The 26,183-nt window shown below is 36.0% G+C and overlaps 1 protein-coding gene across 5 annotated transcripts in view; it reads left to right on the top strand.

The window, feature by feature from the left end:
- CNTN5 (contactin 5) overlaps positions 1–26,183 on the top strand; it is a 636,498-nt gene that overhangs the window by 381,014 nt on the left and 229,301 nt on the right. For all 5 annotated transcript variants that reach the window (XM_021381356.1, XM_021381346.1, XM_021381363.1 and 2 more), the window contains one exon: positions 19,620–19,838. In XM_021381356.1, coding sequence (XP_021237031.1) covers positions 19,620–19,838 — 219 coding nt within the window. The remainder of the gene's footprint in view (positions 1–19,619; positions 19,839–26,183) is intronic.

Genomic DNA, 26,183 nt, shown 5'->3' with positions numbered 1-26,183 from the left:
TCTAAAAATACGCAAATTCACTCTTCAGTTTACTTTTATTTATTTTAAGTCAGTTGCAAGTATTGGTTAATTGCAAACTCATACAAATTTGTTCCTCACTGAAGTACAGCTGTGATGTGAAAATAATATTAAGTGGATATATGGAATAATAAAATGTGTTTACTTGGGAAACACATAGTAATTGAGACACTGACAAAAAAAAAATCCCATGATCATATGTATTTTTTATATATATTTTTACTGAAGAATTGGGAAAGGATGGTTTTGGTGGTTATATTTGTTTAGCAGTTTGATGCTTTTATCCCTGTTCTGACTTTCTCTATCATCATCATTATCTCACAAACCTCTATGTTTAATTTATTTACATATCTCTATGCAAAAAAATAAAAAATCATATATAGTTAGTAGTGTTCTTCATCTGAAAAAAAAAAAAAAGCTTGCTGCTTGAATCAAATATTTTTAATACCTACATTAAGTTTCAAAAATGTTGCTTGAAGACAGTATGTTTCAAGTGTCTTCAGTTTATCTCTATGGCTGAAAAATATTTCTGGTCTTTGGTGCTCTGCCTTATATGGAGATTCCCTTTTGCTCTATAGAGAACCTTATCAGAAATATGCTGACATGAATCAGTTCCTTCCAGAGCAGTGTCATAACCCAGCAGCTTATTACATAGGCTTCTGACAGGAAAAAATTACTGTAGTCAAGGAGCTCTGAAGAGTTTCAGATGCTCACAGCATGTCAGGGTTGAGAGAACGTATCAGTCCCACAAAGTGGAAGTCTCTTATCTGAAAGGAAAGTGAGGTTTGGGTATATATAAGGTTGGTATTCTATGGATGTGGATTAAGCGCCCATCACTCTGTATAAAATCTAGTACCACAGGATTTCTGTTTTAACATGTATGGTAGTTGCTTGAGGTATTATGTTCATCATAAAGTGCAGTGAAATAGATACTTTTAGAGGTATTTTAGAATAAAAGAGAGAAAGAATTTTAAAAACAATAAAATTTTCTATGCATTTTAGTTTTAAGATAAAGACATGCACTATCTTTGTCTATGATAAACAATCTAAGAACAAAACCAAATGGAAAGTTCACCCTGGTAATATTCAGTAATTTAGTGATTAAAATTTATGTATAGGATGTGTAATTTAGATTCAGTTTATGTTTTTCCAGAGTTGATATTGATAGTGCAGATGGATTTTCTAGATGTGAGGGTAGCTTACAAGTGGACTCTCAGTATTCTTGCTGTTCCTACTACCTCTTCCACTTCTGTAAATAACAAAATAGCTATTGGAGCAGTGCCTTTTTAAACAGTATCTTTGAGCAAGGGTATGCTTTCACTGTTGACTTTTAGAATCAATTTTATACTAAGTAGGCATATATCTGAAAACTGTAAACGAGCATGAATATAGATTTTTTTTTTAATATAGCCAAGCTTCTCAATATAAGATGTTTTTCGTCCTCTGATTGCATCAGAACTTAAGAAGATATTCCAATAAAACTTCTGTCCAATTTGTCATGTCCTTGCAATTTTTTTTCATGTTGATATTTTTTGATAGAATAATGTTTTAAAAACCAGACAAGAAAATGGTAAAACACATGAACTTTTAGTGGAAAGCTGTGTAAATTGTTATTGAAATAATCATTTTTCTTCTGTAATATCCTTTTCTACAAAGATTTTCTACAGAAAAGATGACCTTATTTTTTTAAGAACATCTCGTTGCATGATGACAGCACTACCAACCCTAATTCATACTCTGCAAGAGAAAGTTTTTGATTTATTTACCTCAAACTATACATTTTTTTAATTTTATATTTTCAAGCTTGAACCTTTATTAATATACCAACTTCTTAACATTCTCTTTACGGCATCCTTACTTGCAAAAGCAGCCTAGAGGAAGTGAAACACCTTTTGATCAAGTGGGCTGTTACTCTTCAGAAATGTAAAGTGTAGGGAAATTTACTTTGCTACACATAGAACTGAAGACCTGCAAAATAATCATAGAAGAGAATCTCAGATTTCATTTGGAGAGTAAAAAAATTAACCAAATAAATAAAATCTTTTTTCATAATGATAGAAAATGATGCTAGAATAAACAAATGGTAACATTATAAAGACTTTTAGTCATGGTATCCATATAACATAAAGCTCTTCTCGTACTCCATCCAGGCTTGAAAAGCTATCAACTAGTATTAATGAAATCAATAGCTTGTTGCTTCAGAATGATTAATGATGTCTTCACACAACTTCTGTCAAGAATGGGATGGCTTTTTATAGACTTCCTGTGTGTCATCTTCACCCTTGTATTTCTGGATTCAGTACAGTCTCTGGCAGCCACAAGTCTCCAGCAAAATTTGCAAGGATTACTGTTTCTTCCAGAAGTCTGAGACAGTCAGCAGAGTTGTGTAGATCTTTGGTACCTGCTGATCAGATTAGAAATCTTCGTATTTTCTTTGATTATAATGTTTATGTTTCGCAGTCAGTGATAATGTGTGGAGGACAGGGTTAGATAGGCAAAAAGAAGTGAAGAGTTAGGGTTTTATTCAACAGGCTCTGAAAAAAGTGAGTTCCCAGAGACAGCAATGGTAATAGCTAGTCATTTTTGTTCGTAGTCAACTAACCAGCCATGTGATGGCCATAGTCACAGCTCTCTGTGTGGCTATATGAGCAAAATGGTGCAGAAATCTTTACAAAGACAGCTGCCTGAGAAAGTGATGGAAAATCCAGCCATAACAAAGTATGTAAGTAAAAGATCTTTCTTTTCCTTTGTGCTCTATATACCAAAGAATAGATGTTGTTGTCTAAACAGACAAAGATTTCTGTTTTGAGACCTTTGAACATTTACACAGCCCATAGGTAAATTTCAGAATTGTCACCATTGTTCTGTGTACTCAGATTTCACAATTCTGCAAACTTTCCTTGAACAAGATTTTCCCTCAAAGGTCAAGCAATGATTTATATGACTGAGCACAAGACAGTAGGTGCTATTTTTTCAGTCTGCACCGTGATCTCTTTTTACAGATTAAAGTGGTAGTAGAAGCTGATATTTGGTTTTGGTACTTCAGTGAGTGCTCATCAATAACATAATGTCTGGTTCTGTTTCTAAAATGAAGAGGTATTTTGACCACAAAGTTTATCTGTACTAACTTTCTGCTTCCCTGAAGCTCACCAATAGAAGACAAAGAATGGAGAATGGAGAAATTCAGTTTAAGTTGATCTCAAAACAGCCTTTCCCTGCTGTCACTTGTTATAGCTTACAGAAACTCAATTTGTATCCCACACTGACAGCCAAAAGCAGAAGAATCTGATCCACACGGATGCAATACAACAATGATCAGAGCTTTTCAAGAAGATTCTTCTTCCTTGCAGGGCATCTGTTATTGCTAAAGTGGACAAAGGGATACCAAAAAAATCCAGCCTTAGGAGCAAGGAGAGAGTTACATGTTCTAAAATATTTTTAGAACCATTCCTCAGTCCAAGTTCACTCCCTCTGGAGGAGATTATGGATGCAAAACTTCATAATGTAAATAAACACATGATAAAATTACAATCTTTCTCTTGTTCATCCTCATGGAAGGCCAAAGGGAGATAATCTTGAGAATCTAGCTCTCCTCATTTATACAAAGGAATGTGAAATTTATAAAAAAGACAGCAGGCCAAAAATATACTCTAATCTCTCCAGATGTGCCTTTATGGTATTTCCCTGTAGGAGATGAGGGGCAGCAGATCAAATAGAGTTTAAGAATCAAATATTAAAATAATAACTGTCAAAAACAAAAAAATCCTTTGTGCAAGAATAAAATTTTGAAAGCATGCTTAGGCAGTCTCTACAAACCAACTCACAAACTACATAACCTTCTTTACACACACAATAAGTATGTAATATATGCAGGTTTTTATTACTAAAAAAGAGACAAAAGTGCCAGGATGATGTCTTCAGTGACTATTGTGTACAGTATTACTCCAGTGTGACACATCTGTGGACCTCTGTTGAAGGTAAACACAATATAATTACATCAAATTTATTTTCTTGGCTAATGAGGTCCACAAATCCAATATGCTGTGTTGACAAATAGAGATGGGCACTGACATACAAGGAATTCGGTATGTTTTTCCAAAGTTGAATTTCCCATATGCTTCATTAGTAGATGTTGTTGCACTTTTCCCTCAAGCTACTTTCCATCATGTGTAGTGTAGGAAAATGAGTAGAAATATTTTGTCTCTGGAAGCCATGTTCCTCAAGAGTACCCCAAAATATTTCCTTCCTACTGGCTCTTGTTTGACTCTGTGCTGTCTGAAGCCTCCTAGAACAACAGTTCTATAGACTTTATTATTTCAAAGTAAAGGAAATTTCGGGTAAGCAAAGATATTTTCTCTATTATCATGACTGACATTCATTGTCATTTAGTAATGCAAAACTGTAGCTGGGAACAAAAAACCCACAGAATGCAAATCCCCTCTAAATGATAAGGTTTATTGATTCAATATCTTTTTTTTATAGAGAGGTTTTTGTAATGAAAGCTACAGCCTCAGGCTTCAAAACAGTCACACTAACTGTGTTTACAGTAAAGTTATATATATCAACTAGATGACTTAGAATAAATCTTTCTTTTCTGTATTCTTCATACTTAAAAATTTACTTATATGACAGCTCTAAATGACATTCTAACAAAAAGAACTTTTATAAAATCTCCTGGAAAGTAGTCTACATTTTAGACTGACTTTATTAATTCAAAAATCTTATCTAATGAAAAATTTCTGCTGAATTCCATATCTATAGAATGGCAACTAATTTCAAAATGGAAGTCAGCAATAAAGCCAAAACAAATTTAAGACACGACAAGCTTTTTCTTATTGTTGCCCATCTGCACTGCCATAAGTGCTTGGCAAACTAACACTGCTTTGAAATTTAATAGATGTTTCTGATTGCCTTAGAAAAGTCCTTTGTGGTGACTTCTAAAATCAATTGCGCTGATTTTTCTCTGCTGTATTTTAAATTTTCATTGCTTATTCACTTGATGTGCATAGTGGGACTAAATTTGTCTATCATGGTGTTTCAGTGCTGGTTCCAACTGTAATCCCATTACATCTGTTACAGTGCCAGTGCTTGCAGATGATTTGTTTCCCACATAGATGGCTGTAATGCATTTATACATTTTACTAGAATCATGCATGCAAATTTATAATAGCATTGCTTGCTGGTATAATTTTCTCTTCAGACTTGTTTTTGCTGTTAGTAATAAGAAAACATGCTTTCATTCTAGCTTTATAATTATCATATCGTGTGTTTCTTCATGTTAGTTCCTAATAGGAATTCTTCTCAGTCACATTATTGAAAGACTAGGTAATGTACTCAGAATAATTTGTTTGAGACTGTAATAAATCTTTGACGTTATGGGGTGTTCTTTGAGGGGCTGCATCATGATATTAATTGTAAATTGGTTCAGGCATTTTGACATGGAGTCCTTGTTTGAGATTCTAGACCTCCATTCTCCTTGAAACATCCTGTAGGAGATTATTGTGAATTCTATTTCTAATATAGAGTCTTTTATGTTGCATGTAAAGAATGTAAAATTGTTACAATATCAGCTTTTCTAGCTTATTAGCTATTACTCCCAGTCACTGGAAATCAATACAGTACCTTGACCAGTTTATTCAAAGAAGCTAACCTCTTTATACTATCTTTAAATATATTTTTAGTATATTAATAGCAAATTACCATAAATATGAATGGCACTCACATGCTATTGACATCTGTAACACAGAAAATGAGTACTTCAGTTCACTGAAAGTTATTAAAGAGAGAAAATTTTTTATAAATAGTCTGAGGCTTATTTAAGACCAAATTCTAAACATGATTTAGGTACAGAAGTGCCCACTGACTTTCACTGAGAATAAAGGTAATATTCCCAAAAATTACATCTAGGAAGCATAGTCTCCCTAGAATCCACTGTAGTCTACAGCGAATGAAGAAAAGGAACCCATCCAAAAAAGAGATTAGAAAAAACATGTTTGGGGCTATATGAGCTTATATGAGCTGTGAGGATATGTGGAATGTAAGCCTATCTGGTCTCTCCTTAAAAGTCTATGGCAAGAGGCAGAAAAAGTACAAAATGGAACACCTACGTATTAAAATCTTAATGAAGAAGAGATAAAAGAGACAAGGCCAATGACCCAATACCTCAAGTCACTGAAGGAACCTCACAGCCGTATCCATGAAGAGACTCGGCCTGAACCTGGTAGCTCCTAAGAAGCATCAAAACAGCATTGTCATGGGTTTAATGGGAAAAGCATAATTATGAGATGTTTGAGGAGGACTAGGGAAATAGCTGTTACAGAGTTCTCATGGGAAGGGCCAAATACAGGAAAAGGAAGAGATCAGATGTGGGCTAGGGACTAACAAACCTGGGAAAATAGAGAGGACAGGTAACAATGCCAGGAATCATGCCTTGTAGATGAGAGTAGTGGATATATCTGTTTTGACTTCAGTATGACGCTTTACAGTATCTCATAAGATCCTCATAGTGAAGCTGATGACGTATGGGCTGGATGAGCAGACAGTGTAGTTGACTCAAAGCTGTCTGAATAGCTGATCCCAGAAGGTGCTGATCAGTGGCACAAGATCTAGCTGGAGGTCAGTAACTAGCAGTGTACCTCAGGGGTCAGTCCAAGGTCCAGTCCTGTTTAACATCTTCATTAATGATGTAGGCGATTGGGTAGAATGTACCCACATCAGATTTGCCAGTGACACAAAAACAGGAAGAGTGGCTGGTATGACAGAGGCTCATGGTGCCAACCAGTGGGATCTCCACAGGCTGGCTGACAGGAACCTCATCAAGTTCAGTGAGGAGAATTGCAAAGTCCTGAACCTGGGGAAGAATGACCTCACTCACCAGGACATTCTGGGTTGCACTCATCTGGAAATCAGCTCTGCAGAAAACAGTCTGTGGGTGCAGGTGGACACCAAGCTGAACTACCAGCCAGCTGTATGCCATTACTACAAAAGAGGCTGACATCCTGTGTATCGTTAGGCAAAGCACTGGCAGCAAGCTGAGAGAGGCGATCCTTCCCTTCTTTACATCATTGATGAGACAGTACTTGGAGTATGAAATACAGTTCTGAGTTTCCCAGTACAAGATAGACAGGGACATCCCAGAGAGAATCCAACAAAAGACCACCAAGATGATAAAGGGACAGACCATCTGCCTCAACTATCAGTCCAATGTACTCTGTTGAACTCTTTTCTTACTAAACCTTATTCCTAACAACTTTCCTTAGTGAGAGTAATCAGTATTCTGGGTACGTAAAACACTACTGAACTTCAAGCTGGACTATCAGCAGTATGGGAGCTGGTTTCCACAACAGGACATAGATCTGGGAGCTTGGAACTGAAGAGACCGTAAGAGAGTCAGTGGAAAAACAGCTGGAACTAATGGAGGTAGTTGGCTACTAGTGAGATTGTAGATTTGGACCAGCTACTGGAGAGACAGGGGTGTGGGTGTGGATGTCATATCAGATCTGCTAGCAAGTTATGACCCTGTTTAGCCAGCAAATCAGAATAAGATCAGACTATTTGTATTATTTGTATCTGTGCAGGACCTGCTAGTGTTTTTGTAGTGCCTGTAAGGCACTTTTTCAATCCACTATTCATCTGTAGTATCTGTGTAGTGTATGAAATGTGTATGAGTGCTGTCTGTCTATATGGAGAATAAATGCTCAGTCTTGCAAGTTGCTGGATCTAGGGTCAGAGGACCACAGCAGACTGGATCCAGCAGACTGGGAGGAACAATTCTCCCAAGTCTCAAACCAGTAGCTGCCATCATTTTAAAATGAGATTTTGTGAATATCTCAAAATATTTTGTGAATATCTCAATTCTGTGTGCTGAAACCATTCTTTGAAAATCCTGGACATCTATATACTTGGAAAATTTTATTAAATATTTTAAAATATTATTCTGATTTATAGTCAATTTTCTGCTCTTTCTTACCTGCACCTATTAATCAAACTTTCAAAGTTATCTGTCTGCATGGAAACAGAACCATGAATGTTTCTGTAATATTTCAACTTGTCATAACAAAAGTCCTTTTTTTTCACCTTCTTAAGGCTTAATTTTGCCAAAGCCTTTTCAGACTGTATCTTTTAGGTTTTGATGGAAGCGCCATTTATGGCCAGTTTGCCAAAGCTCTGAGTGAGATAAACTTTGATAATTGACCAATAGTTAGCTCCTTAGTAAACTGCACCATTTGCTTTGTCTCGGTAACAAGACAGTTGTATCAGTGAATTAACTCAGTGCTCCTAGTATAACTATCCTATTATTATTTCTAAATTATTTGCACTTTGATGGAGATCAGCTGTACAACCATCTATTTTCCATTCTAAGGAATGGAACAGTCTGTGTCCTTCATGCACACTGAACTGTCATGCACATTATAGACTGTCTCTATGGCTACATCCTTTTGATGGCTTTCTTTTGAATTGCCAAATTTCACTGGGGTTGCCAAGCTCACCACCAGAAAGGAGGATTAGAGTTGGAAGTGCAGTCATGGTGGCACCAGATCCTGTGCGTAAAAACAACCCCTAAGAACATGGAGGATAAGAATTAAGAATCACCCAAAGAAACTCTGGATTATTAAGTTTTTATTAAAACAAAATTATTTCAATAAAGGAAAATAGTGTGCAGATGAGTTTGTATTAAGTATTAACCAGATTATACCCCATGCAGATACAAATCCCTGCACAGTGAACCATAATGCGATAAATTTAATTGCAAAGACTGGATGAATTTTGGACATTTTGAAAGCTTTGATCATTCACCTATGTTAGTACATCTCAGACAAAGAAGGCAAGAGATAAACTTCAGCATGTGTCTTTTAATGAAAATATTGTTTCCATGCAGAAAGAGGATGAAATAATATCCATAAAAGTGTTCAAATAATTTTAAGTGCATTTATATACAAATATAGAATCATGGAATCATAGAATTGTTTGGATTGGAAGGGACATTTAAAGGCCATCTAGTCCAACACCTCTGCAATGAACAGGGACACTTACAGCCCCATCCAGACTGACCTTGAATTTCTCAAGCATCCACTACCTTTCTGGACAATCTGTTCCACTGCCTCACCATCCCTATTGTAAAATAACTTCTTCCTTCTATCCAATCTAAATATCCCCTCTTTTAGTTTGAAACCATTTCTCCTTGTCCTTCCACAACAGATCTTGCTAGAGAGTCTGTTCCCTTCCTACTTTTATCTCCCCTTTAGATACTGAAAGGCTGCTATCTTATATATATTTGTAACATTTATATGTTTTTTATTTTTACAAACATTTCATAAACAAGATAAAATATATGCCCTTAACTGTGTGTAGACCTATATGCCACTTCATTTACTCTAAAATGCTTAAGAGGTGCTTTGTCAGTATACTTGCCCAGAGCATGAGATTGAATTTCATTGTATATATGGCACTGACAATACATCCAGTGATCAATTCATAGGATTCCTAAGAAAAGACCTTCCTACATAAAGGTCTCAAAGATGCAAGCCCGGGTGGAGAGTCCACTGTAAGCACTAAAGCAAACCGCAGTGAACTGGACCCAAGGCTAGAGGATAATACATTAGCTGCTTCAAAAAAAAAAAAAAGCTGCGTTCTACCAGGATATAGATATTTTAAAGAGGATGAAAGACTGTCAGCTTTCAATAAAACACACATAATTGGGTAAACAAATTAATATGAAAGAGAATAGAAATACTTACAGCATACTAGGTATTTTTGAATTAATATTTCAATTTAATGCAAGCTTTACTTCAGCTGTGAATCATAGCCATGCCCAAAAGCCTATCAACAAGTTTCAGTGACAAAATAAAATTAATCCTCAAAATTAATAAAAAACCAAATGTTCACTGACAAATCCCTAGAAGTTAAAGTATTATTTTGATTTAGCATGGTAAGAATTTCTTGCTCTTGTACTCATTGCATGGGAAATTAATGTGATATCTGTTTACCTACACAGCTTCCAGAATGTGGACTTTCCTTCATAATGAAATGATATTTTGAATAAAATTTTAAACTAATCATATGCCATACAGCTGTTAGTTCCCCAAACAAATCTTAATTTGTAGATTACATCAATCTAATTCTAGTTTTTCTTTGTTAGTAATATATTATTTTATTACAAACTATTGTTGTTTATATTTACTTCAAAAAACCCTTATGACTATCATTCTGTACAATGCTTCCATACTTTAATGAAAAATGTCACATATTCTTTCATTCAAAGATGAAAAGATGACTATACCCATTATTATGTATAATAAGGAATAATAACTTCTTTAAATGATTCCAGAACTTTCTTTTAAATAAGTCACTAAGTTCAGGATATGTCTTCCAAATCTGAGAACCGAGCCACATTCTAGATCACGTTTTTCTGACTAAGTAGCAGGTTGATCTCCTAAAAGACTATAACATAGGTTTATAAATGTAAATTTGTTTCCTTTGTCAAGAAAATCAGCAGGTGTTTTCCTTTATATGCTGATTATTAAAGATTTGGAGGGCTTCAGTTTTCATGGTTCTATGAATAATTTAATTAAGCATTTTACATAAACAATGGAAATTTCAAATTTCTCCTTTGCTGTGGATTGACGTTATTGTCTATTTAACATTAGTATGCAGATTGATGTAGAAAGGAAGAGTTATAAATAAGGATTTATACCCATCTAATTACTTTAATTGATTTGTGATGAAATATTTGACCTTTTGTACTTGCTTTTGCCTTCACATTCAGAATTGACAGATCACTGTGATGTTCATCAGCCACAGGGAAAATAAGCTAGGATTTCAATTATAAGCATGCAGTGTTGGCTAATGTATGAATTTTACATTAGTAAAGCTGCATAGAGGATACACGTCACCTTTGAGCTGAAAAATGTTGTATGGCAAATACCGGAAGAAATAAGACCAATTAAGAAATACATCTAAAATTGGCAAAAAATAAAAATCAATTAGAAGTATTGGGGCACTTTTTAGGTATACATTCAAATTACACCTTAAGTACTGCTACCGCAGGTCAAAGATCTCACAAGATATTTTCAATAACTTAATTTATACATTATCTCACTTGGGCTGCATAAGAATAGACATGCCCTCATCTGTCTACACTGCTCTCTGTAAATGTTATTTTTCAGATGAAACTGTCGTAAAATTCCCTTTTATTCAACAAAGTGGCAGAAATACTCCATAAATCTATAAATACTGAACTAGATGGAATATGCTAGATTTAAAACTTCTGTTGATATTATTTGGAGTTAAATTTTCTTTCATAAAACCTGTGAGAAGAGTTTTCAAGTAAGAGTTATATTTATTACATCTGAAAAATGATTTTCACGATATGACTTCAGTTAATTTGAAAAAGCAGTAAGGCACCTACTGAAAAATCAGTTTTTGAAGGCCATGCTAAGGCAGAAGTATGTGATATTACCATGTTTTGACAGAGAAAATATTAAATGTTGTGATAGAAAAAAAAATGTGACAATCTCAAAGCTTTCTTAAGATAATTTTATTTTGAATGAATGTTCTATAATTATATTATTTCTTTTATTATTATTATGACTGCAGTTGTAAGCATTCTGTAGCTGAAAATGTTTGAAGTTAAAGTATAGTTTGTTTGATCTGGAGGATTTCATACGTTGGATGCAAAGTGGGAATAACTGGGCATATATTGAATAATCTATTTGCTTCCCCATAAATACGAAGTGACAGTAAGTTAACAAAATAGATTGTTTTTTCAGCAATAAGGGAAACAGTTACTAAATATACCAAAATATCTTCATATTATTCAAAATAATTCCCCATAAAAATTCATGACATTTAAATTAACTCTAGCAGTACAGTATTTCAAAGACACTGATTTATTTGCTAATAGTTACTGGAAATATTCTTCATTATTTTTCAGTGAATGCTTCAAGTCCTCAAACCATTTTATTTTTCTTACTTTTAAAGGAAACAAAATCTCTCTCTTTTTTTTAATGTCTATCCATGGTATTCCACGTTCACAATTATGCTGCTTTCTGTGACCGGTTTTCTAAGAGAAAAGCAAATTCTGGGAAGTGAGGAGCTATTTTGGACATTTGAATTCAATTCTTTTGTATCTTCCATGAACAGTGGACTACTAAAACTTCAACAGAACAAATTTTGGACTGAAAATTTAATCATCCTCTTGCCAAAGTCCTGACAAAAGGCTTTCCCTCCCGCCACCCCATCCCAAGGAAAGATTGTTCAAATAGATTAATCTGCTCCCCTTCCCATACAATCAAATCTGTGATTTGATCAAGATTGTCATAATGTTTTCTTTAAGAACCTCCAGGTTATAAATCATCCACATTCCTGCCTTGGAAAACAACTCCCTTGATCTTCGCTTTTCCACAAGAAATTTGAGTAGAAAGACCACAAATGAAGTTTGAATGATTTATAATGAGAAGGGAGACAAAGGGACATTGCAAACCTTTTTTTAGTGGTCTTTGGTGACAGAACAAGGGGAAACAGCCATAAACTTGAGCACAGGAAGTTCTGCTCCAATATGCGGAAGAACTTTTTAATGGTGAGGGTGACGGAGCACTGACAGGCTGTCCAGGGAGGTTGTGGATTCTCCTTCTCTGGAGATATTCAAGACCCATCTGGACACCTGCCTATGTGATCTACTGTAGGGAGCCTGCTTTGCAGGAAGGTCGGACTCGATGATCTCTGGAGGTCCCTTCCAACCCCTACAATTCTGTGATTCTGTGACTAAGACAATAGACATCCAAACGAGTTGTAATGTTGATAATTCAGATCCTTGTTGTATTTCCCTTTTAAAATCAGTGTCAAAAAGTAGCTATTTACTGAGAATGTCCATCATGTCACACGCCATGTTCCTCTTTCTATTCACTACCTTTAAAGTGAATTTAGACTTACCAGGTCATACGTACATATCAAGATTCTAGATATTTTAAATGTGGGTCTCAGTGAGACTCCTCAGTGATGGTCTCAGTCTGTCTGTTTGTTGTTGTTGTTGTTGTTGTTTGTTTGTTTTTGAGATTTGTCTGCATATTTTGTTGCATTTCCTGTTATTTTGTCTATTAATTGAGATATAATATCTTTAAAATAAAATTTCTGACAAATCAACTAAAAAACACACATTGTGGGAAGCGCACAGAAGAGAAACAGATACAATGATGAGCTCTTGAGAAAATCTACTGACTTCAAATTTTTTCTGTTTCATTCTTTTTGCTGTTGGTGGTGTTTTTTAGTTACAGTTAATCAAATTTCATCAGTAAAAATAATTTATTGAAATTTTATTATGTTTCAGTAGTACCTCTAGCTCTTCTTACAATTTGATGCCCTGTAAGAACAACTTATGAACACAATACTTATCAACAAATTGTATATCTATCTCTGGCTACCGCCAATCCACATGTCATCAAGCATTCTTAAAAAATGCACATAGGAGTAACAAAATAGAAAATATTTTTGCTTTGAAAATACTGGAGAGCAATACTAATAGCATCCAACATTCAAAGACTGAAGGCACATTTTTCTTCATAAACTTTGAAGAACGAATAGTTCCACTGGAACCATTTAATTAAAAATAACAATGAAAAGAAAAACACAACATGTTAGCATTCTTAGTGACATTTGATTGAACATGGTAGTTAGCATGAATATACAAAAGAAGGTCACATTTGCAAGTACTGTAAGATAAACTATCATTTTAATCTGGGAGCTGAAAAAATACGTGAATTAGTTACCGACCAGGAGCCACATTAAGAAAAAAAAAAAAAAGAAAGAAAGAAAATGAAACATCATCCCTACAGACAGTAGATTTTACTCTTCATAAATTTTAATAACTACAAAGACTGTTTTCAAAGAAATATTTGGTGATGGGTCCTGTAAATTTGCTTCATCATCTTTCTTCATTTGGAGAAATAATGTATTTTGGTAAATGACATAGTATTATTGATAGATCTATGGTGACATACGTTTTGACACAAATCTTCCAGATAAAATATAACAAGATAGTACTGATGTACATACTTGTACCTATGGACTGTACTACATATATGTATAGGAACATAGATAAACATGTTCCATTCTCAGAAAAAAGATCTTTTCTCAATCAGCTTAGTTTTCCACCACACATTTGAAATTAAGTTGAATATACACTGACATATCTGAAAGTAGATATTGTAATTTATAGTAATTATGTTCTTTTATTCCTAACAGAAATAAATATATATATATATCTGCAATCAGTAGAAGACAGTTTCTCTATTACCTGTGGTGCTGTTTTTCCTAGTTGTTGAATCTGACCAAAGAAAGGCTAAACAGCAGCATGAGCTGGAAATAATAAAAGCTACGTGAATAATTTAATGATTTGACACAGATTCATTAAAAAGTTGCCAAAACTCATTCAAATCATAGTTTGATGTTGGAAAGAAAATGTGCATATTTAAGAAAAAAATAGTCTATCTTAAAACTGTTCTACTTTTGTTAAGAGGTTTATAATTCTAGTGCAAAGAACTATGAAGGCTAATGCAAGCTGCTGATTTTATTGTGCTTTGTTTCTAGCTGTTTAATATTTTCACTGTGCCTAGATATTCCTTAGCTGAGTCTGCTTGCAGCTGAAAAACCCTTAGATGCTTTGTCCCAAATTCTTAATTATTTCTAAGAGTGAGACTAGGGAAAATATAATCTCATTGTGAAGCTCAAGTGCACCAGAGTTTTAAAAGCTATTCATAGGTATTCAGTGAAGTTTCTGAATGCCTTTAAGGACTGTCTGGTAAAAACGCATTGCAGAGTAACATTTATGCTTTAGCAGTTTAGCTATGTACGTAAGTAATGGAAAATAAATTTATTCTCTCAAATCTCAGAAGTCTAATCCAAACCAAATTAAAAGAATAATTTTACTGTAATAGTACCCCAATGAAAATATGTTTTAATTAAGCCATTGCAACTAGAAATCTAAATCTCTGGAGGCAAACATTTGGATTAGGAAGTAGGTTTTGTTTTCAGGTATGTCTGTTTTCTACTCTAGTCGTCAGCAATGATCACAGGCTACAGGCTTTCAGTAAACAACAATAAATATTCACTTATAATATTTATTAACCATTTCCAGATATGTTTTACAAGAGAAAATTGTCTCAGATGCAGCATCCCCTTGAGTATGATGAAGCAATCTGAGTAAGAGTGGTGTTTCACAGTGTTTATTAATCCCAGCAAAATAAAACAATTATACTATGAAAGCTCAGAAACTAGCTGTAGAAGTGGACTCTGTAGAAAAAGAACATTTATCTACTAGAAAAATATGATGATAGTTTACTTCTTAATAAAAATAGAAATAGGAGTTGCTTTGTGAAACTACACTTCTTAACTTAGCACTATCTTTCTGCTTCCTTATCTGTCTCAGGTAGTTTACAAATCATTTTCTCACCATGGATTAGGAACAGAAATGTATGTGCATATTTACAAGACAGAGGGATGTGGTGTTTTGTCAAAGCAAGAGTCCCTTGCATGGTGCCTTATGTCCTTTTTCCCAGGTACAATAAGGACAAAATTCCATATGAGAAAAACAGGAGTACATTGCAGTCTTCATATTTTCAGATATCTTGCAACATTTCCAGGGAGGGTATCAGAAGATTAGAGCTGTGAGGATGTGAGGATCTTCACAGTGCACAGTGCCTCCTTACAGTAGAACTAATTGGCTATCCTGCAACCAGGACTGCCACATTCACAACTGAGCATTTCCATCCTCTAATGTAGACTGTGTTAGAGAGTCGGCTCCCTTTCCTTTATGTTCATATTTCCCATTCTTTGTTCTCTGATTATGAGGAAGATGTCCACTCTGCATTAAGCACTTCATGTAATAGGTTTAAGTGTTAAAAGTTCTGCTGCAACTGGTTTCTCTAAAATCATTTATATTTACAAAACCAAAAAATGATTTTGTTTGTAAGATAAATTAGTACTTGGTGAGACCAAAATAACTCAAAAGTATAAAAAAAAAAAACAAGAAAGCGAAATGACCTTCTCGTTCTGGCCTCAGAGAAATCTGGATAATGGATAATAGATTTTTGGATGAATTTTTAAAGGTTTTTTCAATATTTACTGGGAAAATGTTATCTTAGAACTAAAATAACTTGATATTGCAAAATTTTAAGGAATAAATTAAATGGCAAACAGCTTTTTTTTTTTTTTTTTGTCATTTATATTACAGTTATAATGTTATAAGATTTCCAGTAACATATAGTCTCTTACTGCATTTTAGTTAATCATGACACATAGTCAGGCTCAAGCAGTGGACCCAGGTGAACCTCATGAGGTTTAACAAATCCAAGTGCAAGGTTTTGCACCTGGATCATGGCAACTCCCACAATCAGTACAAGCTGGGAGATACAAGGATAGAGCACAGCTCTGAGAAAAGGTATCTGGGGGTACTGGTAAATAGCAACCTGGACATGAGCCAGAAATATGCCCTTACAGCCCAGAAAGCCAAACTGCTGCTTTAAAAGAGTGCGCGAAAAGTGAGGGAAGTGATCCTGTCCCTCTGCTCTGTGCTGGTGAGACCTCACCTGGAGTACAGCGTCCTGATGTGGTGTCCTCAGTACAGGAGAGATGTAGACCTGTTGGAGTGTATCCAGAGAAGGGACACAAAAATGACCCAAGGGATGGAACACTTCTCCTACAAGGCCAGGCTGAGAGAGCTGGGGCTGTTCAGCCTGGAGAAGAGAAGGCTTTAGGGAGCCCTGAGAGTGGCTTTTCAGTATCTAAAGGGGGAACCTATAAGAAGGAAGGGGACAGACTCTTTAGCAGGTTTGGTTGTGATAGGATGAGAGGAAATACTTCAAATGATTCAAACTAAACCAGAGATTTAGACTGGATATAAGGAATAATTTTACAATAAGGTTGGTGAGGCCCTGGAACAGGTTGCCCGGAGAGGTGGTGGATGACTCATTGTTGCAAGATGAAATGTACTGTTGTTCATTATATTGATCCCAATCCCTTTGAATTGAGACTAAGAATGAAGTCAAGATATTGATCGAGTGAGAGTATGCCTTTAGTTATTAAAATATGGGAGAGTGAGAGAGGAGGAGGAAAAGAGAGAGAGGAGGAAAAAAAAAAAAAAGGAAAGAGAAGAAAAGCAAGTCATCACAGAGGATCCTGTGATGTCCTGAGGGTCCATCCTTCTTCATTGTCTTCTTATGGGGTGGTCAAGGTTGCAGTGGGGCATGAACTGCTGGCTGAAGGGTTGGCAATTACTTTTATGCCAAATGATGGTCCCTTCCAATTGGGCCAGGAGCTGCTGAGAGGTGGAGAGCGTCTGGAGCTGTAGATCTATCTGTTCATTTCAGGGGAGTTGGACTAGATGGCCTTTAAGGTTCCCTTCCAACTTAAACAACTGTATAATTCTCCTTTATTTTTCCCTGTCTTTGTGGGAAAGATGGTTTAATATATTATGAAGCATAATGCACTTATAAAATAAATAGTTTATGATGTCAGTATAAAAACAAAAAAAAAAAAGTCAAGCTGAGTTCTTATTTTTGCCTTTTCCATCTAATTGCCAGCACTTGTATTTAAATCCTAATTTTAAATCAGATATCACATCAACATGTAATCTATATACTTGCAGTTTGCATAGAAGAAGATAGATATTTTCAGGTACCGTTTATCTACACTTGCCAAATTGCAGCCTCTTGTAATTGTTAGAATATTGGCACGGATTCACCAAGGGAAAATTGTGCTCAACGAACCTCCTAGCCTTCTAAGATGGCATCACCAGCTGGGTAGATGGGGGGAGAGCAGTGGTTGTTGAATACCTTGACTTCAGCAAGGCTTTTGATACCGTCTCCCACAACATCCTGATAATGAAGCTGAGAAAGTGTGGGATAAATGAGTGGATGGTAAGGTGGGTTGAGAACTGGCTGAGCTCAGAGGGTGGTGATCTGCGCTGCAGAGTCTGGTTGGAGACCTGTGACTAGCAGTGCTCCCCAGGGGTCAGTGCTGGGTCTGGTATTGTTCAGCATCTTCATTGAGGACCTTGATGATGGGATAGCATCCTCCCTCAGTAAGTATGTCGATGATACAAAGCTGGGAGGAGTGGCTGACACACCAGAATGCTCTGCTGCCATTCAGCAAGACCTGGACAGACTGGAGAGCTGGGCAGGGAGGAACCACTTGAGGTTTAACAAGAGCAAGTGTAGAGTCTTGCACCTGGGAAGGAATAACTGCAAGTATCAGTACAGGTTAGGGGATGACCTGCTGGAGGAGCTCTGTGGAGAAGGACCTGGGGGTCCTGATGGATGACAGGTTGGCCATGAGCCAGCAGTGTGCCCTGGTGGCCAAAAAGGCCAATGTCATCCTAGGGCACATTAAAAAGAGCATGGCCAGCACGTTGAGGGAGGTGATTCTCCCCCTCTACTCTGCCCTGGTCAGGCTTCACCTGGAATATTATGTCCAGTTCTGCGCTCCCCGGTACAAAAAAAGACAGGGATCTCCTGGAGAGAGTCCAGAATAGGGCCACAAAGATGAAAAAGGGCCTGGAGCACCTCTCTTATGAGGAAAGGCTGAGCGACCTGGGTCTGTTCAGCTTTGAGGAAAGAAGACTCAAAGGTGATCTTATTAATGTTTATAAATATCTTAAGTGTGGGAGTCAAAGGGACACGGCCAACCTCTTTTGGAACAGGTTCCCTGGGGAGGTTGTGGATTCTCCTTCTCTGGAGATATTCAATATATATATATTGATATATAGCCTGCTGTAGGGAGCCTGCTTTGCAGGGGGGTGGGACTCGATGATCTCTAGAGGTCCCTTCCAATCCCTACAGTTCTGTGATTCTGTGATTTTTAACATCTGATTAGAGACAATATAATCTATTACAATGATACAATTTATAACTCTTATATTTGGCATTAGGAAGGATCCAAAAACTTGGGCACTACTCCTTAATTCTAGACAATGACATTTTAAGCATAAACAGAAAGGAAAAAAGGAAAAAGAAGTTGCAGAGACTAAGTGGAGTTGGCTTTGGCATACACATGTTTATGGGAGAGAGATTTCTGAAACATGCTCTCAGGCTTTTTAGCTAACTCACTTGACTCACAGAGTAGCATTGAAATAAGGAGCGTATTTAGCTTCCGTTGGTGGTTCTGCACTGCAAATACAATGTATTGTAGGACTGTGATGGAAAGATGATGGCTTGGCAGACACTTTTCTACTAGTGACTTGGCATCAAAGAAAAAGATTTTAAAATATAGATAATCTATATTGCCATAACTAAGAAATTTAATAAACATGTGAAATTTATATTGTTTTAAAACTAAAGGGCAATTTTCTCTCTTAGATCTCTATGTTGCTGCCCATTTCTGTCTAGAGTCTGAGTCCAGCTTGTAGTCCAGGAAGTCTATGACGTTCTTTTCATATATAAAATTCTTGACTTTTTTTTTTTAATTTTTAACATGCCCAATAAAATAAAAAGATATTTTCTATTCCATTCTTGTTAATACTTTTTTTACTGGATAACTAAATAGTCTGCTTGCCTTTATTGAATGTTCACTTCTTGGAGTTGTTTGTTTTTGGTGTTTTGTTTTTTTTCCAGAATATTCAGAAGCTGTTCCTGGCCTCCCTACTTCATATGCTGCTATTCTAAGAATCAAATCTGGTAGTTCATCTTTAGCTTCATCTAATTCAAAGAACAGACCGCGATTAAGCAGTCCTTCGTTAGGAAGTGTACCTTCACCAGGCTGGAGAGGAGCTGCACAACCTTATCATTCCCCAACAAACCTCTATCACTTTTCAGAGGCCTTCAAACATGATGGTAAGCCTAGTTTACCTCTCTGAAAAGCCCATGCTTATATTTGGCCAACACATTTTTTTCAAAAGCAGCATATTTTTATCAGTTTACTTCAGTAATTCTCAGACATAGTTTTGAATTTAATTAAATACGACAAATTAGAACTGAGAATCTTTCCCTTCAGATTCTTCAGATTAGCCTTAAGGACACCAGTTAAAATATTCTTTCCTAAATATTGCTATGCAGCACTGTTTTATACAGTTTTTGTCATGTGAAAATAGCAAGCTAGTGATTTGAAACTATATCACAGCACAATTTGATCTTTTAAATTAACATACTTAAATTTGAAAACCAAAATTATAAAATGCCTGTCCCTCTTATATATTTTTTCCCTTTGGAATTTTTCTCATTTTCTCAAGAATGATAGTAACATCAATTAATAATGAATAGTAGATCTTTTAAAATTACTTTTTTCTAAATTATGTACCTTGAATAATCAACTCTGTCCTACACATGCATGTATAGATACACTTATTGGTGCAACATGGTCTCACTTACATTTAAATGCTCATATCAACAACATTAGCATTTGTGATTTCAGGATTACAGCTCCTCTCAGTAGGAGCCGTAATTTTTTGCATTTTTTTCTTTTTCCTTAAAAATTCCTTCCATCTGTTGAAAGCTGATGGTACATACATGTATCTTTTGTGAACAGAAATAGCTTATATACTCGCATAATATGTTCCCTTTATTTAAAACACAAACAATTTGAAATATAGAATCAGAGAATTTCTGTTTGATAGTATTTCTAGAGGTGGTGCAGTTTTCTACATTTGACTGTCCTCTGCAATATTCTTTGTAAGCTGTGTAGACTAATCTTGGTTACTGTCCATGCACCAGACATTCACAACACCTCCCAGGCAACCTGATATGTGCAGGTGAAAATCAAAGTTCAGGATTAGAATCAGAATGTATTATCCTGGCCTTCAACAGCACGACTGTCTGGAGACCAAAGGAGAAGAAATTGGTAGCTTCAAGGCAAAAGAAAGAAGATTTTATGAATAATATAGTATATTCTCTAACTATAAAGCATCTCTTCCCTGATTGATCCTGATTTTTCCACCGCATTTCCTTAGGAAAGGCCAAATGGAGGGAAAAAAAAAAAAGGCATCTCCTTGTGTTTAAATTTCATACAGTTTGACAGTTATACTTGAGTGAAAGATGTACCTGGGGATGCTCCAGGTAAGTATTCTACCACCTAATTCCTTGGCATTTTCAGGAGATATGTTGAGATCGTGCCTGATGTAGGTCAGCAAACATTAATCTTCTCAAAGCATAGAATGCAAGTTCAGCTCTGTGGTTTAGCTACTTCTATTTTGCAGCAGGAAGTGAAGAACCACCGACTGAAGACGCAATTTTAAAAAGGCCATAACTCATAAGCCTTGATGAACAGAGCACTTTACACAGAAGAGGGAAACTTAAACTCTTTCAAGGATTGAATAAAACCACCCTAAGAGTAATTCCATCAATCACCGGTCATTCTACACCCAGTTGCGTAGATGCAGACAGTTGAACAAACAGGAAAGTCCTTGATTATCTGAAGCACTCGCATGGCATAGACACAGGTACGAAACAGGACTTAAAGATCATCATATCTCAGGCAAGGAGGGATTGAGAACTCTGTGGAAGGAGACTGGATATCTCTGCAGGATATTCTATGTCATCCAAGATGGTGAGAACACCTCTACTTGGGCACCTGAATCCAATTTATTATCTAAACCTCTCTCAGTTCATGACACAAAATATTTTCTGTCATTATGTCTGAGATAAATATGTATCTTTAACATACAGAAAACAGAAATAAATTGTCAATCACTGGGCATCCCATGTACTTAAAGTAAGCTAAGTAAATTTATGGATTTACATTCTGTCTCGAGGCTTATTCGTGATTTTAAATCTCTTGAAAGATATTTTAGTTACTTTTCTATAAGTTTTACGTGATATGTGATAGGTGAAGGTACTTATTAGACAGCATGTTCTAAGTATGAAAATGGTATAGAACTCTGCTTGTGTGTGGTCATTAGGGGCCTGCTACAAGTGAGAGGATATAAATTATGTGGACAGGGAAGATATTTCATGTTATTATAAGTGAGCACTTGCTTAATTCAAACATCTATTGTATGGCATACGCTCAGGTTTGCAAGAAGAAAAGACAAAACACTATTATTAGCAGCCTAGGTATGTGTGTTCTCAAGTGATTTAATTGATTTTCCAGAAGATATGCTCAGAGGCCTAATGCACAAGCTGAGTCAAATTTTTGTAGAATGTGAGTACTAGTTCTACAATATCTGCTGGGTACTCTCAAAGTACTTACGTAAGGTTCTTAAGTAAGATATGGAAAACTGGTAGCTTTTATAATGAAAGTCTATGTGAGAAACAGGAATGGCTCCCTTTAAAAATTAAAATTGTAAACTGAGATATATGCTATGTATGTTAAATACGGCTGTCTTTTTACAGTCTTGCTGAAGATAGAAGGAAAAAAATAAGGTGTGGAGTTCAAACCTTCCTGCATACACGCAAGACTGTCTTGTTTAAGAGCATGAGTGAAAAAAAGCCTAATGCTTTTCAACACAAATTGATACCCTGAGGGGTTCAGAAAATATACATATATAAAAATGTCTCTCTCTATAGCACATATAAGAACATATCCAAAGATATGTAAATTAAATATAATAAGGAAATAAAGACAATATAGAAAAGCCCCAAAAGATTTCCCTAAAAGACCACCCAAACCAGAAGCAGCAGCAAATGGGTTAATGAATCAGAAATGTACATTTTGAGATACACTGTATTTTGAAATTTTCAAATGGAAGAACGGGGGGGGGGGGCAGGTAGTGCGGAGCTCCCCTCACTCACAGCTGCAGAACACCTCCAGCCCCTGTGAGGCTGCAGTGTGCTGCGGGCTGGGACTGGGGGCTCTCTTCATCCCTAGGGCAATGGCACTCCAGGGAGCTGCAATGACTTTGGGCAGAGTGGCTGAGAAGGGACAGGAGTGACACTGTGACACAGCAGACTGGTTGTTTCCCAGTCTCTGGTGCAGCCAACACGCAAAAGGGACAGAATGCCATCCAGAGGGACCCAGACAGGCTTGAACAGTGCACCCAGGAGAGCCTCATGAGGTTCAACAAATCCAAATACAAGGTCTTGCACCTGGGTCAAGGCAACCCTCACTATCAGTACAAATAGGGGATGAAATGATTGAGCGCAGCCCTGCCAAAAAGGACCTGCAGGTACTGGCAGATGGCAGGCTGGACATGAGCCAGCAATGTGCCCTCACAGCCCAGAGAGCCAGCCATAGCTTGGGCTGCATCGAAAGAGGCATGGCCAGCTGGGCAAGGGAGGTGATCCTGCCCCTATGCTGGTGAGGCCTCACTCAGACTACTGCATTCAGATGTAGAGTTCTCAGTACAGAGGAGAGATGTGGATCTGTTGGAGTGCATCCAGAGGAGGGCCATAAAAATGATCCAAGGGATGGAACACCTCTCCTGTGAGGACAGCCTGAGAGATCTGAAACTCAATCAGCCTGGAGGTGAGAAGGCTCCAAGGTGACCTGATAGTGGCCTTCCACTATCTAAAGGGGAGCTACAGGAAAGAAGGAGATGACGTACTTTAGTAGTCTGTGGTGATAGAACAAGGGGAAATGGTTTCAAGCTTAAAGAGAGTAGATTTAGGTTAGATATAAGTGAGGCACTGGAACAGGTAGCCCAGAAAGGTGGTGGAAGCCCTATCCATGGAGACTTTCAAAGCTAGTCTGGACGGGGCTCTGAGCAACCTGATCTAGCTGTGCATGTCCCTGTTCATTGCAGGGGAGTTGGACTAGCTTGTTTTGTTCAGAAGTCTCTATTTTATCTAAAAATCTAACCATCGCCTTGGTTACTTATGGAAGAAGCATAAGGTCTCAAAGAACATAGTGGTACAACTTGTTCATGATCAAACTGTGGTAAGACCCGAAGATGCATTTTTCAGGGAAGACTCTCAACAGAAAGAGCAGTATGATGCAGTGTATTAGGCCTGCGACTAACAGCCAGCATTTATTAATCCTGATGTTGGCTTTCTTGAGCATAATTGAGCAGTTCTTCAGTCTAGTTTGTAAAAGCACATACGAACAATCTCTGTGAATATTAATCAATGTGGAATTGTGCTGTAGACTGAGAAAATTGTATCTAGGTTTTTAATGGTGATTAAATATGTGTTTAATACATGGTGCAATACTCCTAAAAGAGAAATTAAGAAATTCCCAGTTGTAATCAGGTGAAATTCATGTGGTAATCCACATAAGACTGGAATTCTCAAACAGAATGCAATCAAGCTCTCCTAGGTATTCACTGTTGCAGTTAATGTATATACAACTTGGAATTTCTGGATGACTGAATATTCCCAAATAATACACCAAGATTGGCAATTAAATTAAAAATATTTAAAAGTGACATCTACTTAAAATTTCCAGACCTTAAAACCAGTGACAGATGAAATTCACCCGTTCCTAAGAACACTGATTAACTCCCATTCTAATCACAGACAGGTTTTCTCTGAACACTTCAGGTTTAGTCTACGTATAATTCTCTCAGAGATAATATCTGCCCCAGAAACAATAAAGCCAGGATAACGGATAAGGAAGATATGGTGTTATTCAAAACATGAAATGAAACAGTACTGACAAATTGAAAATTATAAAGCACTATGAAGATAAAAAACATTTCAGAATTTTGAAGCCACTCAAAGCGTCTCAATGCTGAATATCAACTATATTCTCTTACCAATAAATTGAATATTGAAAATTATAAATGAAGATTATGGTTCTTTAGTTATTTTCTTTAGTAAGAAAATGTTGAAAACTGCTTATAAGTAATTACTATTTAAAATAAAATCTAATAAGTTAGTAGGATGGCAAAAGACAGTCAAAAAGCTATTAATTTTTTTCCTGAAAATTCAGATGTTTATTTTACAATGCCACAAGTCTCTGTAGTATGAGTAGTGCATTATATATTCATACTTTTAATTTATTCTAGAAAAAAAAATGATTAAGTATATAAATTCACGTTTGAATTTTTACACATAATTGTTTTCAGAGATTTAAGACAACTGAATCACCAGTTTGCCTTCCTAAGTCTCATACCACCATGAAGTTGCAAAATTAGCAGTGTGCACTGGCTTCTGAGAAATGTTCTTAAATCTCACAGTTTCAGTGTAACTTTACACTCCTTACACAGAAATCAGAATAGAGTTATTATCAAATGGTGTACTAGGTCAATTTTAAAGAGGTTATTTTCCATTATCTTCAGCAGAGGTGTTAACTATTGGCTAAAACATGTGCCCATCATTGATTCAAATACTGAAGACTTCATGGGGCACCATTTTATGAGTTTTTGTTATCGCTACGTTTAAGAAAATTAAAAGTTTTCTTTTTAACCATAAGCCGTAGAATATTTTAATTTTAAAATATATATTTTAAACTATGTAAATGAAATTTTTGCATCTGCAGCATATTCCTTTCATTGCTTTTGAAATATAGAGAGGAGGTATAGAACACTGAGGATTTCCAGTTTCTAGTGTGTCACTGGAGTTTAAATAAAGATTGTATTTCTAGGTGATCTGTTATGACTTCTTACATATCATATACCACACCCCACTGCATTTTATTTAATCACTCAATTATTAAGCTTAATAATTTATACTTTAAGACTAAGTTTTTTCATTAAACACTCTGGTCTCTTCAGAATAGACCTATTTCTTCAATTATTCTGGTGCAGTACAGACAATTTTGCTGGGAAGTAGGTTAGTCAGTTTAGCTGAAAACTGATGAACAGTCTAATTCATTATTAAGTCACTTCTGAGACTCCAAATAATCTCTGCCAGAGTTCCACACTCCATCTGAAACGCAGATAAGCAACTAACTTTGTATTTCCATCTTTTAGAAACAAGACTTGCATGCACTGAAATTTTGCTTTTATATTTGTCTTACTGCAAACAGAAGGAAAATGCATTATTTTTATACTTCATAACAAAAGCATCAATTTAGCTACAACCATTCAGAATACTGGTCTCCATCCAAGAGGTTCTCTCGGTTCTAGGAAGAACACCTGTATTGATAGCAATGCTAGCACCTAACTAGTATTGCAGCATTTTCTTTCCTTTCTAGCAATCCTACAGTGTAATAAAATATTTTTATCTATTGGGTTACTCCTAGGGAGAAGATAAAACCATTAGTCTTCATCAATACTCTTTAAACATGCACCTCTTGATCTGCACGGATAACACCTACATCTAAAACCATTATTTAATTTTGCATTTGTTAATTAATTCTTGCTA

This window comes from Numida meleagris, chromosome 1 (genome assembly GCF_002078875.1).
Source record: "Numida meleagris isolate 19003 breed g44 Domestic line chromosome 1, NumMel1.0, whole genome shotgun sequence".
Lineage (NCBI taxonomy): Eukaryota > Metazoa > Chordata > Aves > Galliformes > Numididae > Numida > Numida meleagris.
Note: the sequence above shows the minus strand (reverse complement) of the source record. Positions and strands in the feature narration are given on the sequence as shown.